General features: G+C 41.2%; 1 protein-coding gene across 2 annotated transcripts in view; it reads right to left on the minus strand.

The window, feature by feature from the left end:
* nav1a (neuron navigator 1a) overlaps window positions 1-16,725 on the minus strand; it is a 75,007-nt gene that overhangs the window by 5,477 nt on the left and 52,805 nt on the right. The window contains exons 7-20 of one of the 2 annotated variants that reach the window (XM_029505702.1): window positions 15,341-15,479; window positions 12,111-12,414; window positions 8,225-9,053; window positions 7,580-8,098; window positions 6,843-6,884; window positions 5,873-6,021; window positions 5,551-5,730; window positions 5,394-5,446; window positions 4,836-4,913; window positions 3,329-3,412; window positions 2,127-2,232; window positions 1,919-2,040; window positions 362-546; window positions 103-265 (exon numbers count right to left, since the gene is read on the minus strand). In XM_029505702.1, the coding sequence (XP_029361562.1) occupies window positions 103-265; window positions 362-546; window positions 1,919-2,040; window positions 2,127-2,232; window positions 3,329-3,412; window positions 4,836-4,913; window positions 5,394-5,446; window positions 5,551-5,730; window positions 5,873-6,021; window positions 6,843-6,884; window positions 7,580-8,098; window positions 8,225-9,053; window positions 12,111-12,414; window positions 15,341-15,479 (2,953 nt within the window). Of the gene's footprint in view, window positions 1-102; window positions 266-361; window positions 547-1,918; window positions 2,041-2,126; window positions 2,233-3,328; window positions 3,413-4,835; window positions 4,914-5,366; window positions 5,447-5,550; window positions 5,731-5,872; window positions 6,022-6,842; window positions 6,885-7,579; window positions 8,099-8,224; window positions 9,054-12,110; window positions 12,415-15,340; window positions 15,480-16,725 lie in introns of both variants that reach the window. The other variant, XM_029505701.1, reaches the window with a different exon arrangement.

Below are 16,725 nucleotides of genomic sequence, written 5' to 3' on the forward strand. Positions count from 1 at the left end.
ATGTAGTTCAATAAAGCCTTTAGTTACACAGACCTCCTAATGCAATAGCACTTCTGCTTATCCTTAAAATATACAGCTTAATGACACAAAGGCAAAACAAACCTGCATGTTGTTCATGGCTTCTCTCAGCTGCTCCAGCTGATGCGCAGAGTTTAAGGCCTCCAGTCGGATGTCAGTGAGTTCCCTCTCTTTCACCCAGAGTTCTGACCGTAGATCTGACACTGATGTTTCCTCATTGTCCCCATCCTCTGTGGTCTCCATGATGCTGGAGGGGACATGAAGTACAAATCAGGGCCAGATGATCACGAGGATTAAGTTGGCTTTCTTACTGTTCAGCTGAGGGCTTGGGTAAAGTACTCACACAGAGGAGGTGGTAGACACTGATGTTTTGAGGGATAAAGACTGATTCTCTTCTCCTTCGCCCCCCTCGTGAGGCATCTTTGGGGAATTTGGAGCTGAGGAGTCTGGGGTGGCAATTTCCTCAATGTCTGAATAGGTTTTGGAGCCTTTCTTAATGCTGAATGCCTTGTTGAAGGAGCTCCTCAGCTACAGAAAAACAGGGGGGGGTATGAGGAAGAGCGAGGGAAAGACAGACAGACATTTGAACTAATATTCAGTGGATGACTGTATTTATTGCTCAGAGGATTAAAAAGAAGGTATATTAGGGTTGTGAATTTGCCACATGCTAAACATACAGGAATGTTTGTTATTTTACCGCAATCAACAACCTGCATGAATTGAGAAATGAAACATAACGTTTTTTTAAACAGCTTCAGAGATGTGGATTTTGTGCTCATTGGTGAGAACCAGGGAAGCTTTTTCCCCTGCTTCCAGTGGCTATGCAAAACTAAACTGTCCCTTGGCTGGTAGCAACTTAATTTCAGTTTGAAAATTATCAGTTATTACAACAACCAGCTAGAAAATGAAAAGAGGAATTTGCCAAAAGAACAAACTATTCCTCTAAGTTATCAGTCTTTTGTTACAAAAAGGACAATGGTACAATCAGTTGTTTTCTCAGATTTAGTTTCCAACAATAAGTGTATATATATATATATATATATATATATATATATATATATATATATATATATATATATATATATATATATATATATATATATATATATATATAGGTGACTGACATTATAGTTCCTCAGTATTGAAGCAAAAACATCTTTGCTTCCTACTGGTTGGCTGTAGAACTGATCATAAATGTTTCCTTCTGCATGTTAGGTAATGGATCACCGGCAAAAATAATAAATCAAAAAAGCCGCTCGGGTACTGAGGCAGTTCTTATCAGGCTTATACAACATCAAGAATATGAAATCATGATTGACATCTGTGAATGATTTGTGATTGCATTGTTTCAAAATCCCTTAACCTGCACAAAATTCAAGCACCTACATCTGGAATATTTTGACCTCATTTCTGTACCAGAGCTATGTCGTCCATCTTTATATACAATCACTAACACCCAACCACCATGGGAGTAAATTCTTAAGTGGTTCTGACTGAATATTTTTATACTGAAGGATAAAATCCACAATAAAATATGGATGAAGGAGAAGATAAAAGAAAACTTAAAAACACTGATTGCCGGTCTAACTGAATTACGGCCATCCATTCAGATTAAATATTCACAGAAAGAGTGCTAATCAGTAGCCTAGGCAGTAAATCAGCAGAGATGAAGGGAACTTTGGTATTAAGTTGTAGTTTTAGTGTGCCCATCATGCTGTATGACAGAAACTTATTGAGGTTTCATAAGGACGCAATAACTGCACTCACCTAAAACAGCAAAGTAGCACAACACAGAGGGAAGGATTGGTCATACTTTATACTTCATGCTACTTTGTCACTGTCATTGGAGAATAGAGTGAACACAAACAAACTCATCAAAACAGAAAGCATTTCTTCTTACCCAGCTCTTTTTTTTCTTCTTCTTTGCATCTTGGTCCTTCAAACTGCCAACACTTGACATACTGGTCAGGCTGTTCAGACTTGAGATACTCTCACATGAGTTCTGACGTCGAATTTGCACATCTGGAAGACAAGACAGGTCAACATCAATACACAGGCAGCTATGCAGTGAGGCAATGTAAACAGCATCAGCTGGTGAATCTCCAAACCTTTGATGTTATCTGCTGTTAAAGCTCCTTGAATGACAGCCTGGGCCTCTTCATTCTTGGTCTTCAAAGCCTCAATGGTCTCACGCAGCTCTACCAGCTCAGAGTCCTGCACAAATATAAAATGTCAGAGAGCTGGGCTAGAATGGATCAACTTGTGTCTTCTTTAAAAACCAAATATTTAGTTTAAGGAACTAGCTTGGTTTAATAGTTTTCTATTGACTGGTGGTCCAATTCAAATATTAAGCATTTAAATAGAATCCTTATTATATTTGAATAATCTAGAAATGCATTTTTAACATAAATATGGATATGAGCCTTCTCTTTGTCTTGTGTTGCACTTCTTGTCTTGTGTTTGCGTCAAGCAAAGGAACTCAACTCCATTGCATGAGGTAATCCAGTATAGCACGTCTTTTTTTATTACTAGTATTCTAGTTTGTTATGGTTTGTTGTGTCAATCTGTCTCAGTTCTCTGTTGGGAAAAAAGCAGACTAAATTAAAATTGTAAAAAGAGAATTACAGAAAAATTGGGTGGGTGAGCGGGGGGACAAAGAGTGCTGAACAGCAGAGTCTCTCTGTATGGCCCATTGTATGCAAAAGTTGAACCTACTCCACTATAAATGGAGTCACCAGGCTCATCTCCTCAAGGTTAAAGAGCCCGTGCTCCAGGCTGAGCTGCACAGGTCAGTGCTCTGGCACAAACAACAAAGACTTTCTGGAACGGTCTAGACGGGCTTTCAGTGGGAGCAGCAAAGCATGAAACAATAAGAGAGACTCTTCACCTTTATACACATGCACACACAAGTGCACACTGATCAGTGCCTGAGGCACTGTTCAGTTTATTCACATCAAAACCTATACAAAGACGGAAGTATGCAGGAATGTGATGTTTGCTGTGAGTACACGTGTGCATGTTTTGCACTTTAAACTTATTGTGCAGCCTTAAGTGAAGTTTTTTTTTTTTTTTTCCTTCATTGATCCATTTTCTCCTTCTAACATAAACCCTTCCTGTGTATCTGCAGCCTTGGCCTCTCACCTACATTTATCTCCTCACTTCAGGCTGTGATCTAAGTTACCTCACTCCATGTTTGCACAAGCACTGCCTCTCCTTAGCTCATGGCTCATAAGATGTGCACAATGGTGTAATGCGGCTGGAATTCGGCTTTGTGTGTTTTTTAAAGTGTGGATGTGACAGGTGGTGTTACCTTCTGCTCATGGCTTAATGACAGACTCTGAAGCCGAGTTGTCATCAATGCCAAACTTTGCTCAAAGGCAGCCACCAGATTTGCCTGTTTGGAAAAAGAGAAACAAGTATTTATTCTGTTAAACCCTTCATCTATGTATGAACAGTTTGTCTACAACAGGATATTAGAAGGATATAAATAAAGTGATAGTTTTAATCATAACACCTTTCTGTATCCAGGAGCAAATGTTAAATTTTCTTTAACTTTCATTCTTTGCATTCAAGTTGTTTTGAAACAGTGTATATCAAATAATGACTGAAGTGTAAAACTCTCCTCCACCCAAATCCACCTACTTTAGCTTTCCTCTATGGAAAGGATCAAAACATGAAGGTAATGGAGACGTTTTTTGAAGATTCTTTCCCCAAATACAATAAAATTCAAACCTTTGTCTGTGTGAAGACACTCACACACGCAAAATGCAAATTGATCTGTGTACCATAACAATAACAAATGGTCATATGAAACAACCTTTTAGAGAGAAAAGAAGAGGTGAAGCACCTGCGTGTGTACGTGTGTGTGTGTGTATGTGTGTGTGTATGTGTGGCTAAGTGGCCTCAGAAGTTCAGGAGAGGTTATTCTGGCCCTGCAAGGATAAGAAATATGTCGACACTCCACAGAAATGATCTATAACTGACATGTCACAGCTTGGATATTAAATCTCTTTGTGTCTCTTTGGTATATTACATGAACGGTAAATTCCTTGACTGTGGGAAGAAGGATAGCAAAGGGTTTGGACAAAGGGATACAATTGTAAAAAGCAAAGAGGGCTGAATCCATCTGAAACATAAACAACAACAACAACAAAAAAACAAAACAAAACAAAAAAAAAAACAGGAAAGTAAAATACAGTAATAGTCTCAGACCCTGAGACACACACAAGAACTGTTTACCTACAATTTCTCTACATGGGGAAAACAGCATATGGTGAAAGCCCGCGCCTCGCTCAACACTCACAGGGCCTGTATGAGTATCAGTGACCTCAGCCTCCAGGCACATGTGATTGAGATGGACAGTCCATCAACATGTGTGACAAGTATTGTGATGTAAAATCAGAGGGAGAGGCTAGCACTAATTCTTCTGTAGCCTCAAGGTAAAAATCGCACATATTTGCGCCTGCTTTCAATGAACCAGTTTTCTTCTTTCTTATCAGTAATTTTTTAAAGTTTAATATTGAGTCATTGGTTTATTTTTCAGGTATTCCCACTTTTATGGTTGACAGTCCTCGTGTTTTTTGCTTTCAGTTTTTTAATTAAATTATACTAAGCTGAAATGAGTTGCCAGTTGCAGTAAGTTGGGCATTTTCGTTAATATTTAGTCAAAGACATGTTCAAATGGGAAAACTGTCTTCGAGTGCACTTGATAAAACCTAATAATAGTTCTTTTATTTTTTTATGAAAACTTGAGAAGCCCTCCAAGAGAAATCAGTTTTTTTGGAAGTGGGTACAGTTGTGTTGATGACAGTACGCACATTTGCCGTCAGCTGTGTAGTCAGGTTAGACACCTTCTCCTGCGATGACTCCAGCTCTCTCCTAAGCTTGCGGATTTGCTGCAAGGCCATACAAGAGATTTGTATTATAAAATAACCAACATTGTTAAAGATGACAGTAACCGACAATACATGAGTGGCAAAAGTGGACAATGCTTGTGAAATGAATGACAGACATTTTCTCCCACAGACAGGATGAGGTTGATGGATGAAAGGAATAACGTTGATGAGACGGAGAGAATGAAAGCGCAGAAAAGAAATACATACCTCTCCCTGAATCCTTTCCTCAGCCTTTGGAAGCAGAGGGAGTAGAAGTCAAGATGTTAGATAAGACACACAAGGAGAGGGAGAGCAGAGAAGAGATAAGGAGAGGTTTCCAAAAGATAGAAAAGAGGTTTCTAGTGTTTACTAGTCAAAGTGTGAAACAAGGAGAAGCCATCTCTGTACATGCAAACATTCACTCATACTCAGACGCAAAAATACATGACAACACATATCGAACTGTATCTGTACCTGAGTCTGCATGTTCCCCACACTCACCGAAGAGTAGCTTGAAGAGGCATTGGATGCCAGGGACAGAATGGACCCATGGACTGAGAAATACAAATAAAGGAGAAACAAAATCAACCAATATTAGCTGAGCTGGAAACAGATTTGCACAACATTATACAACAGATATAAAAATAATCTAACTCACCTTCGTCAGGCTCCTTGTCCCTGAAGGATCCAGAGCGAACCATGCCCATACTGCGGGGACGCTCAGCCAGTGACAATGTACTGCCCAGCGGAGAGCCTCCATACAGGTCCATTGAGGGATCATGCGTTGGGATGCTGTTGGATCGAGTCATCCTAGGAGGTCCAGCAACAGGGCTGGGCACTAGAAAAAAAAACAAAACAAAAAAAAAAAGAGGGGTTGAAGGAAAGAGAGTTACTGATAATTAGTGGGGTACTTTTTTTTTAATTCAAATACGTTAAGTTTTGTGTAGGCATATGCATTTATTGAGTGTTAATATACACACCCATACTAGTCTTGGAGGTTCGGGGTAGGGAGGTGGGTGATGACAGCAGCGGAAGAGTCAGTGAATCAGTCATACTGAGAATACTATGAGAGTGTCTCCTCTCTCCTTTCTCCTTCCCTTCTTCCTCAACTTTGGAGGCACCGCTGAAACTACACAGACAGAGGGCAAAGTGATTAATGTTGTGATATTGATGTTTGTGCACTGATGGGAAATAGAGACTCAGACATTAAAATCCACGCACAATGTTGGCAACAGCATGTTTAAATCTAAAACACAGCAAATGGTCAATGTTTCGAATTGTTTACCTTTGTACATTTTTAGTTTCTTTATATATTTTATTAGTAATCGTTACTAGTTATTTTTTAAACAAACATGCCTAATCTTAGCTTTTTCCGACATGTGGGACTAAACTGCTTCCATCAATTTTTATAGTATAGTAAAGTGAAGAACTTGGGTTTTGAATTATTGGTCAAAAAAAGCATGAAATCGGAAGATATGGCCTTCAACTTGTGAATTTAGAATGGGCATTTATCACAACTTCAAATGAACAATTGAAAAAAAAAATTATTGACTGTATCCCTGATGAGAACAATTAATAATAAATATGAAATTATCCCACAGATTTAACATAAACTGTAATCTATAACCTGTACATTTCTGACATCAGGATGTCCAATAAAATCCTGCATGACATATATAGCCCCAATATTAGAGTGGAAAGACATGCAAAAAGATGCCGGAATAACACAAATGAGATTTTTGGGGGATTAAGGCGGGGTGGAATGAGGAAAGGAATGATGTCCAAAAGCCCTGCAGCAAGATTAACTCAGTCTGTCATTCAGAACAGATCTTATCAATGGGATCTCTGTATGTGTGCAATTAAAGGACTGACCAAACAGCATTAAACAATCAGTGCCTGACAGTCTGGCATATGAAGCGTGTAGCTGTGCATGTGTGTGTATCAACTTACCTTAGACCTTTCTTTGGCAGCGTATTTCTGTCTCTCTGAGAACTGTGGAGATTGAACAATGTCATTGCTTAACCACTGGTGCAGGGAGTTATTAAACTCTCAAGAACAGGCAGCCGGCACAAAAAGGCAGAAGAACTGGTGTCAGCTAGTAATTATGATTTCAGTCAGCGGGGTTGGTACAACACTGATAATAGTGCCATTGTAATAACAGCCTGGCAAACACTCAGTATTTAAGTATGTGCCTAAGGACGGGAGGCCAGCCGTGACGTTGCCTTTACTTACTGTTTGTGTTGATAATGTAAATATAGGTAGACCGATAATAGTGTCCAACAAATGTATCTTATGTTTTGACAATTTTGGACCTAACCAACATATTTTGTGGTTTTCAGATTAAATCACAAACACAAAAAGCTAGTTTTAATACAATGCTAGTGTGTGTAGCATTATTTCTCGATTTTCATGGAGGCCATTTCTGTCAAAACATACCACAATTTGCACAGAAACGAAATAACTTTTCTACCTCTCCAGTAAATACAAGGTTATCAAAACCTCCCCTTAACCAAACCCTCACCTTACTCTTCCTCCCCTGAACACTGAATAATTCCAGTGTAGTTTAACTACTATCCAGTAGAGTAAGCTACCAGCAGTAGTTGGCAGTCGTAATCTGAAATGGACAAAAAAAAAAGAAAGAAAATCTACTTTCTTATTAGGTTTTAAATAAGGAAAGCCGAGCTCACCTGTCTGTAAGAGTCAGTGGGGCTTTACTTCCGGAGCTCCAGCTGGCAGGGGGGCCTCTGTCCTCCTGTCGGTCTTTGTCTCTGGGCTCAATGGTCGTGTAGCCTCTCACCAAACTCTCCCTCTCCCTTTCCTTCTCCCTCTGCTGGGGCTCTGGGGCAAGACTCATCTGGAGTGGCAATGACTCCATGCTCCGATGCAGCCCAGAAAGACGAGGGTAGATCAGGGGAGAGGTGCTTCCTCCACTCGCGTCAACCCCAAGGGAAGAGACCTGTCTGGGCCCCAGCCCTATTCCAGACCTAGAGAAGCAGGCCGAAGAGTTCACATTGAGCACTGGGGCAGGGCTGGGGGTCAGGCAGGAGCTAGTGGAACTGCCTGTTGAATTAGCCAGGTCCTGGAGCTTAGAGTATGGAGGAATCTTTGGAGGCAGGGAGTCCTGCGTCCCCACATCCAGGCTGTTGGAGTTCAGCTTGTCAAGTTGGGCCATTGATGGCTTTGCCAAGCTGCGCACCCCAGACAATCTAAAGACAAGACAAGCCAACGTTGGAGCAAAAGCATATTCAGACTTAATTTTATACATGAAAGTGTTTGCATTGGTTGTAGAATCCCTGCTTGTTTATTTTATATGATACCATGAACTTTGGTACCTGTGTGTGTTGGGTGAGGGCAGATCTATCCCCTTGCTGCTGCTGGGGGGTCTCAGCCCCTGTAGCTTCCCTCCATTTTCTGAGGGGGTCTGAGCAGGACTGGCCTTCAGAGATCCACTTCCACACTCAGAGTCGGATACCACGGCTTTAGCTTTGGCTCTTTCTTTCTCTTTCTCTCTGTCTGTTTGATTGACAGGACTGGGACTTGGGATTCCACGACTGCCTGGCTTACTCAGGCCTGTTCCAGAACTAAGCCCCGAGGCAGGCTCTTTGAGCCGTGAGCCCTGGGGCGCTGTAGTGGAGGGTTTGATCAGTCCAGAGCTTGTGTCCATGGTAGTGCTTACTGGGCGAGCTGAGCTTGGTCTGGTTAGAGTCAGGGTGCTTGTCTTGGCAGGACGAGGCAGGGAGCGGTATTGGAGAGATGTCCTGGCATTTGGGGACAGAAAACCACTCTGGTCACTGTTTGAAACATCCAGACTTGTTTTCCGTCCTCCACCACTACCGCCAGCCCCCGGTTTGACAGGAATACCCGATGTTTTGGGAATCTTCCCCACAGTTGCAGAGCCACTGGGTATGGCACTGCCACCTGTACTCATCACAGCGGCCATGCTGGAATTGTTTGTCCCATTACTGGTAGCTGTGGGTTTTTTGAAGCCAAAGTTTCCACCTGTTGAGGGTCTGGCCAGGCCTGATGGAGGTTTACGTTGCTCTCCACCACTGGTGCCATTCCGGTGGTCTTTACCTGCATCAGAAGAGGAGCGCTGAAGACCTGAAGCCTTCACTGCTAACCGAGACTTATCCATGGGCTTCCCGTCTGATTTTCCTGTACCTAGAGAATTAGAGGGAAAAAAAGAATCACTGATGATTAGCATGGACAGACTAATGCCTGAACGGTCTCTCATGGAGAGAGACGCCAATAAAGCCATATTAGGACACAATATCTTATCTGAACACCTACATCGTCTGTCAGATGATAAAAGTATATCCCTGCCTGAGCAGACAGTGTATAGACCAGACTCATAGCTTCACACTCACACACACTGTTATCATGCAGTTACTCCTCTTTTCCATCCCAAAGAACTAAAATAGCTTTGTCTGACTTTCCAGTAAGTACAGGTCTGTGTGTCACGGCTGTGGAGTACTGAGATTAACGTGTGCAAAATGGCCGTGGAAAAGTGGTGTTCACATTTATGAAGCATGTCTGCGGGCAAAAAAACTGCATGAAACACAGAGTCAAGCTGAATTTCTTTCCTCTTCAGAACTCTTTGAGAAAAGAGAGTGAAAGATAACTTGGTCTAAGAAGGGTGATTATACGCACTTGCATAAATTTCCCAGTTGGAAAATTAATTGGACTTGTTTGGTAGTTATTAAGAGAAAAAGACTGTATATTAGACACATGTGCACTGTGCGTACCACCCACACAAGTGCAAGTCTACACTGCCCACGCTCTTAATTTGTATCTAATGGGAGTTGTTATGGGAGGTTTATATACAAGGCATTAACAGAGTCAAAGAACTGCTGTTGAATGGGACCCACCGGCATGCTGCCTGGGGACATCTGGACTCACTTAAGGGTATTTATAAACCCACACAAGATACATACACACAAAAAAAAAGGGGCAGACATATATACCACACATACTCAGAGCTCTTAGTGATCAAATCTTATAGGAATGTGACACATACAATACGCTACGTAGGAGTTCTTTTGTAAATGTGAAAATTGGGTTTACTTGTCAAGTCATAAACTCAATCCATCGTGTAACCGCAATGTTGCCTGTTCCAAGAATATTAGGCTGCAGAGACACACATTGTTGGCAGTGACACACACTGACAGAACTCAGGCGTTTGATATAATTTTGACATATATGAAACCTGATTTACTGACACCAGCTGTGGTGACAGTGGAGCTCAGAGCTTGTCACAGCGGTGCATGTAGAAGAGACTGTGAATCACTATATGTCTCAGCGGATGAAGTCTGCATGTCTGAGGAGATGGAAATGGGGCCAGATGGAGAAATCCTTTGCATAAAATGTCAATCACTGGAGGAGAAGCAATTAAACTCTCAGTAACCTCTTCTATGGAAGAGGTGAGAACAGTGAAAGGATCATTTAGAATCAAGATTATTACAGTATAACTGGATATAGAAAGACAAGCCATGTTATTTCTAGACATCAGGATTTTGCTGCAATTGTCTCCTGTCACACGTTCAACATGTCTGCTTATCTTTGTGGTTGGTCACTGTTGATTTGTATGCACAGGGGAGATTTGGAGACATTTCTGAAGGCAGCTGACAACGTTTGCAGATGTGTGTACGAGTGACCCCATGTGAAAACAAAGATGGAGACGAACGATCATCACAGACAGAATGACACCTGCACTGTCCCGATTCCAAAGTCTGGCAGATGTACAAAACCAGCAAACTTAACTGTTATTCTTGCAGTCTGATGTTTTGTTTTGACATTATAGTCCCATAATGCAATCCACAAAGGATGCTCACAGCTGAAAAAAAATAACACGAAGAACATCTCAAAGATGATCAGGCGAAATGGGAGCTATTTGAAATAAATATCCACGGTCATCATTCAGGTTATGAGTATTTTTTCTTTTTTTGGTATTAGAATTTTTCCTTTTTAAATACATAAAAAAACAAACAAAACAATAACAAATAATAATAATAATAATAAAATAAATCAGATTTTTCTCTGTGTGGCATATTACAAGTTGAATGGTAATTGATTTTAATTTAGCATAATGAACAAAAATCAAAGGCGTGTCAAGACTTCCACATCACATTGAACTGCTACAAATTATACTTCTTAAACTCAACAAACTGAACTCAAGCAGGAGTAATAAAGATCCAACTACCTCAGGATATTTAACCCTCACTTGAGTAAATTCATGAACCAATGTTCTTTCACTTGACCTCATCATCTGATTAATGTGTGTCTGATACTTGGTAGAGGACTGAATGGCCTTGATAGCAGATTCATATCTGCAGACCTCAATAACAATAATAGTCTGGCAGATAGATTTCAGGCTAGTAGAACAAGCTTGTTTGACCTATCTGTCATTTCAACAGCTACCAATGCAAACACAATAAATAAAAACTATTACTAATAAAACTAATACAACTATATAAAACAATATAAATAAGCAACTATTTACAAAGACACCAACTATCTAGACTGCCATACAACAGCAGCGCAACAACAATATCCTGTTGTTTTGGTTGTGTCTATGTGTATATATATATATATATATATATATATATGTATGCGTGTGTGTGTGTGTGTGTGTGTGTGTGTGTGCGTGCGTGCACACGCTTATGTAAACAGCACACAGATGGTGAGCTTTAAAGGCAGCTGCACAATCCTCACTATTGTGCTCTGTGTGTGTGTGGGAGCGTTAAGGGTGACACTCTTTAAGGCTGGCACAATATCAGACCTGTATACAAACACACACACACTGTCTCTGGGCCAGTTGTTTTGGGTACAACGCCTTTATGTAAGTGTTATCAATTCTCTCTGTCTGACACAAAAATGAAGCTTGGATAGGAAAGGCTGGTCCAATAGATAGAAAAAAAACAAACCACACTGTTGGTCAGTGTGTGTGTGTGTGTGTGTGTGTGTGTCTGGCTGGCAGGAAGGGAGTGGGTGGTGATGGGCGTTTGATACATGGCACCACTTTCTAAAGGCCCAGAGGGTGGGCTGCAGCTGTGGATGAATGTGCGGGACAAAGACAGTGTGTGTGGGACTGCCAAAAGGAGAGAAGTATTAAAAGGCAGCCAGAGAAATGTGTCAGTCTGCTCAGGTTATGAAACCATCTCAACTGTATCTATATATATTACCCCTCGCTGCGTGTGGTTGTATGTTTTCTCCACTTACCTGCCACTTTCAACCCACTCTGAGTGGTGTGGGTGATTGGGGATGTGACTCCTACGGGTGGGTTTCTTCCTTTCTTTAACACATTTCCTTGACCCAGGGTTTGTGGTTTCTTAAGCTCGCCCTTCCCTACTTCTGGCCCCTCCCCTTGCGGCTTTGTCTTTTTCCATTTATTGGCGGATTCGGACTTGAGACTTCCTGTCTCGTAGATGCTGCTGCCCTGGCTCTTTCGGCTGGGTTTGGTATCATCAGAGTCCCAGGACAGACCGCTCTCCACCAGAGATCTCTTCTCCGCGTCGGTGCGCATCTAGAGAGAAAGCAAAGATGTGCTTCAAGGGACTGTGTTTACGAATTGAGAGAATTCATTGCCTCCGTAAATCTATGCAACCCACTTCAGTATATCCTGACAGCCTTAAAAGCAGACATGCAAAATGCCAAGTGTCGTCTCTCCTTAAGAATGACACGGTGAGTGAGAGTAGAACTGGCCTCAAATGAAAAACATACTGTGAAGTTATTTAATGAGTGTCCTCATAAGACTGGCAGCTTTATTTGTGACATATTGCTTGAAATTGGGGAGGAGCTTTTACGCCTTGTATTCAGTACCTGTTCCATTGAAATTTTATGCATGTACACGACTACATTTATATTGGTGAAGAGGCAGAGGTTAAGTACGTTAGCCTTAAACTGACTTTGAAGACATGGATGGAATAACTAAAGTTATAAGACCTGCATGTCAACAACTCTGCCTCCTGAGTTGTTGCGATACTGTTAAAAGCTCTATAAAAAGGCTCAGTGGACCTGGAGATTTTATTGTTTGTCAAAGTGTATTTGGACATTTAACCACTTGATTAGACATATAGTCCACCACAGAACTCTTCAAGTTGAGTGGTGGACATTAAAGCTCAAGTACCGGACAGTAGCTCCTGTCCTGAAACAGCTCCTGTTTCATGTTCCATTAATTAAATCACATTTGAGTCCAAATGAAAGAACTGTAATATAATTATTACTTTTCACTTGAATAATCAGTTGATCACCACCTCGATACCACAATTTCTTAATCCAGTTATCTTTGGACACTTCAACTTCGTTGCAATAAGTCAATGGGTATTTTATGCAAAAACATCTTCCTGACTCATAGATTCATCATATGTCACAGATCTACAATCTGAAGAGGTGTGTGAACTCAGACGCTGCTTCATTTGTGTGCATTTTAATAGAAGACCACTTTTGACCCAGTCAGCCTAAAAGTCAGCAGTCAGGGACGCCTCTTCTCACTCATTTAAATGCAATTTTATCTGCCCTGTTTAAACACTTCAGAAAAGAAATGGACGGAGGCAACAGGGTGAGGGACTGACCAACAAATACACATACATTAAGGGCTCCCCTTCAGAAGATCACGAGTGATACAATTCATCAAAAAGTGTGTTAAGCTGAATGTATATGTATGTGTATGTTTTGCTGCATGTGTGGGCGTGTGTGCGTGCGCACACCAGTTCAGGATATCCACCCAGCAGTTCTCATGAAGACTCATATGCTAAATTCCTTTTTTATTAAAACCAATAGACCCCCTGGGCCGGTTCACATCACATGAGAAGAAGGTATGTTTTAGCGTGTGTGTGTGTGTGTCCTGTCTGACAAGACCTTGTTGATAAAACATTGTCATTTCCTCATACACATTCCCTGATTATTGAAACAGAGTAGGGGATAAGATACACTTCTGGGCAGAGTGCTGTGACAAAACATGGATGACAATCCTATCAGATGAACATGTACACAAAACTCCTGGGAAACCAAGGTGGATTAACTTAAATACTTCTTGTTGAAATGAGGAAATCCAGGGTTTTCTAGCACCTATATCCACCAGGCTTTTGCTTTGATTCTTTTCACCTATCTGAAACATGCCTCCTTTGCACATTAACCTTCTCTCATTTAACTACATATGGTTGTTGAGCATTTATTTATATATATATATATATATATATATATATATATATATATATATATATATATATATATATATATATAGAGAGAGAGAGAGAGAGAGAGAGAGAGAGAGAGAGAGAGAGAGCGAGTAGATTTCATGCCAGAATTTCCTTTTGAGTAAATTAAAATCAACAGGCACAAAAAGCAGAATAGGTAATACAGAGGATGCAAAGAAAAGGTTTCAGGACACAAAGACAAAGAGAAACAGTTAAAGAAAGCATCAGCTGGAAATGGGGAGAGCGGAAGGAGCCATGTCTATCAGCCGATTTTGGGTGCATGATGATGTGATGGTTGGTTGCCATGGTAGTGATGCTATAGGGGGTAATGGTTGCTATGACTCCTGCATCTAGGCGTGGAGGGAGGTGCCCCGGTTCTTCCAGCTCGCTGGCTTGGATGTGGGACTGCAGATGGCTCTGTGTGCGTGTGTGTGGTGCAGATGGCGATATTCTAGACCTGTCCTTCATTATATACAGGAGAAGACAAAGCCCCGCATTCTCAGTATCTCTGCACTTAGGTTGCCATGGTTACACTGATTTCTCTTCTGCCTCCCGCCCTCTAAAATCCCACTACATCAGCCACATAAAGCACATTCTGGAGGTGTGACCTAAAATCAGGCACTCTGGGAAAAAAACACGTGCGAGCAGAGCAGTAAGCAGGATTTTAGATACACTCAGGTCATGAGTGCAATATCCTCCCATTCCCACAGCAAATTGTTTAAGACCACATCACTGAGGTGTGTGGTCTTAAACAATTTGCTGTGGACTTCCGTGTAATGTGAGGACAAATACGATCACTCAGTTGTTTCAAGCGCCTGTCTGTCCAGCTAACTGATCCACTGAAGTGTGTTGATGCTAAATTCTCCTGAAGCTAGCTTAATCAGGCCACAGACATCTGAGATTTTAGGTATACGGAATATTTTTTCCTGTTATTTATTGTTTAGATCAGCTTACTGACTAGCAGCCATGCCTTCATGGTTGTACTTGCTGCTTGTTTTCAGACAGAAGCAAGCTTTGTGGTGTGGTGAACCATGTGGTGTGCGATGCAGCTAATGCTGATCACTGCAGATGTGATAAATATTATAGGTGTGCACAGCATCCTTAATAAGGCTTCGCCTGTGATGACAGTGCCCTTCTGCCTGTGTGTCTTTGTGTGCGTATGACAAATTATTCAACGAGTAATCAATACCTCAGTGGATTAAAACCTAAACTGCTGTGTGTGTGTGTGTGTGTGTACACTTGTCCGTTACTCACCACTACGGCTGAGTTCCTGCGGGAGCTGATTGGAGTGGTAGGAAGGGAGTTGAGAGTGGGACTGGTGTTGAACTCTTCTGAGCTCAGGTTATCTGAGCCGTCACTTAGACCGCTGCTGATGGAACTGCTCTCATCCCAACTAAAAGACAGTGATAAAGAAGATGTGTCCAACATTATTCATTGTTAGCTTCCTCTCCTTCAGGGGGCCCTTGGGCACACTGCTGAACATGTAGTTCACATAATTAGTCCCAAAAACAGCATTGAGAGATCAAAACATTCAGTAAAAAGATAATGTTCTACCTTACAAATACAATATCAAAAGTATAATTTCATCAACTTTTAACAATTTACCAACTATCTCATTAGTTTCAACCCCGGTGGATGGAGTCCTAGTTTTAGTGCAGAAATGTGTCTTGTGTCTGACAGTCTCCTTCAACTGGTCAACCTGAGTTTAAGTCATTTTGCCATCAAGTGTCCATTTCTATGGTAACGTCATTGATCAAGATACTGTACCTTTACCCACTCCAAAGGGAGATAGAAACTAATGACTGCTGATAAACGATTAATCGTGGCTCTCTATTCATGAGGCACTGCATATCATCACATGCTCTCATACCCAAAATCTCAGGAAACAAAGCAATTTGTCTTCAAGTTTGCTCAGTGCAACAATTTCCACCAGTTCGGTAACATCAGCGATTGCTTCACTTGGCTCCCACTTGGTTCATTTAGATGCTGTCTGCTCTATATACCCTCACTGAGCACTCGAACATCATCTCAACCCACACACAGGCAAAAATAGCACTAAAGAACCTATACACTAATGCCCACGCGTGCATACAGGAGGGGAGTCTGTGCCAGGACTGTAAAGTGTGTGCGCCTGACACACATCTGCTTTGTTGTTTGTCTTCACCCCCACCACCATTAGTTCTTAAAACCCTGACCTAAAACAGGTTGGGGACCTTTTGCGGTGGTTATATTTGAACGTCTTAAACAATAACATTAATTGACATCCTGCATAAATCAAAATCACACTACTGGATGATTTTGGCACAGTTGAAGTGTTTTGCAGGAAACATGGTGTGAAACAGCATTGTACTTGACTTTGTTTTAAGTCTATTTTCCTTTTCAAATAGCCAGTCTTCTACTTCCAAAGGATTTATTTGTTGAAAGTCTCGGGTCATGCCCCTGTTCACCTCAACTATTTGGCTACAAGTTATACTCCAGTAGGATCACCTATGTTAACCTTTGCCTGAAAATTCACTAACCATCCCAACTTACAGCCATGTGAAAGTTCAAGTCATATAAAGCTCAAGAAATAATTGGAACAATTAGGAAGAAAGGATGAAGTGGGGGGAAAGAGGGTCACGTGAGGTATTTGAGTTTAT

The sequence above is a fragment of the Echeneis naucrates genome, chromosome 7 (assembly GCF_900963305.1).
Source record: "Echeneis naucrates chromosome 7, fEcheNa1.1, whole genome shotgun sequence".
Classification (NCBI taxonomy): Eukaryota; Metazoa; Chordata; class Actinopteri; order Carangiformes; family Echeneidae; genus Echeneis; species Echeneis naucrates.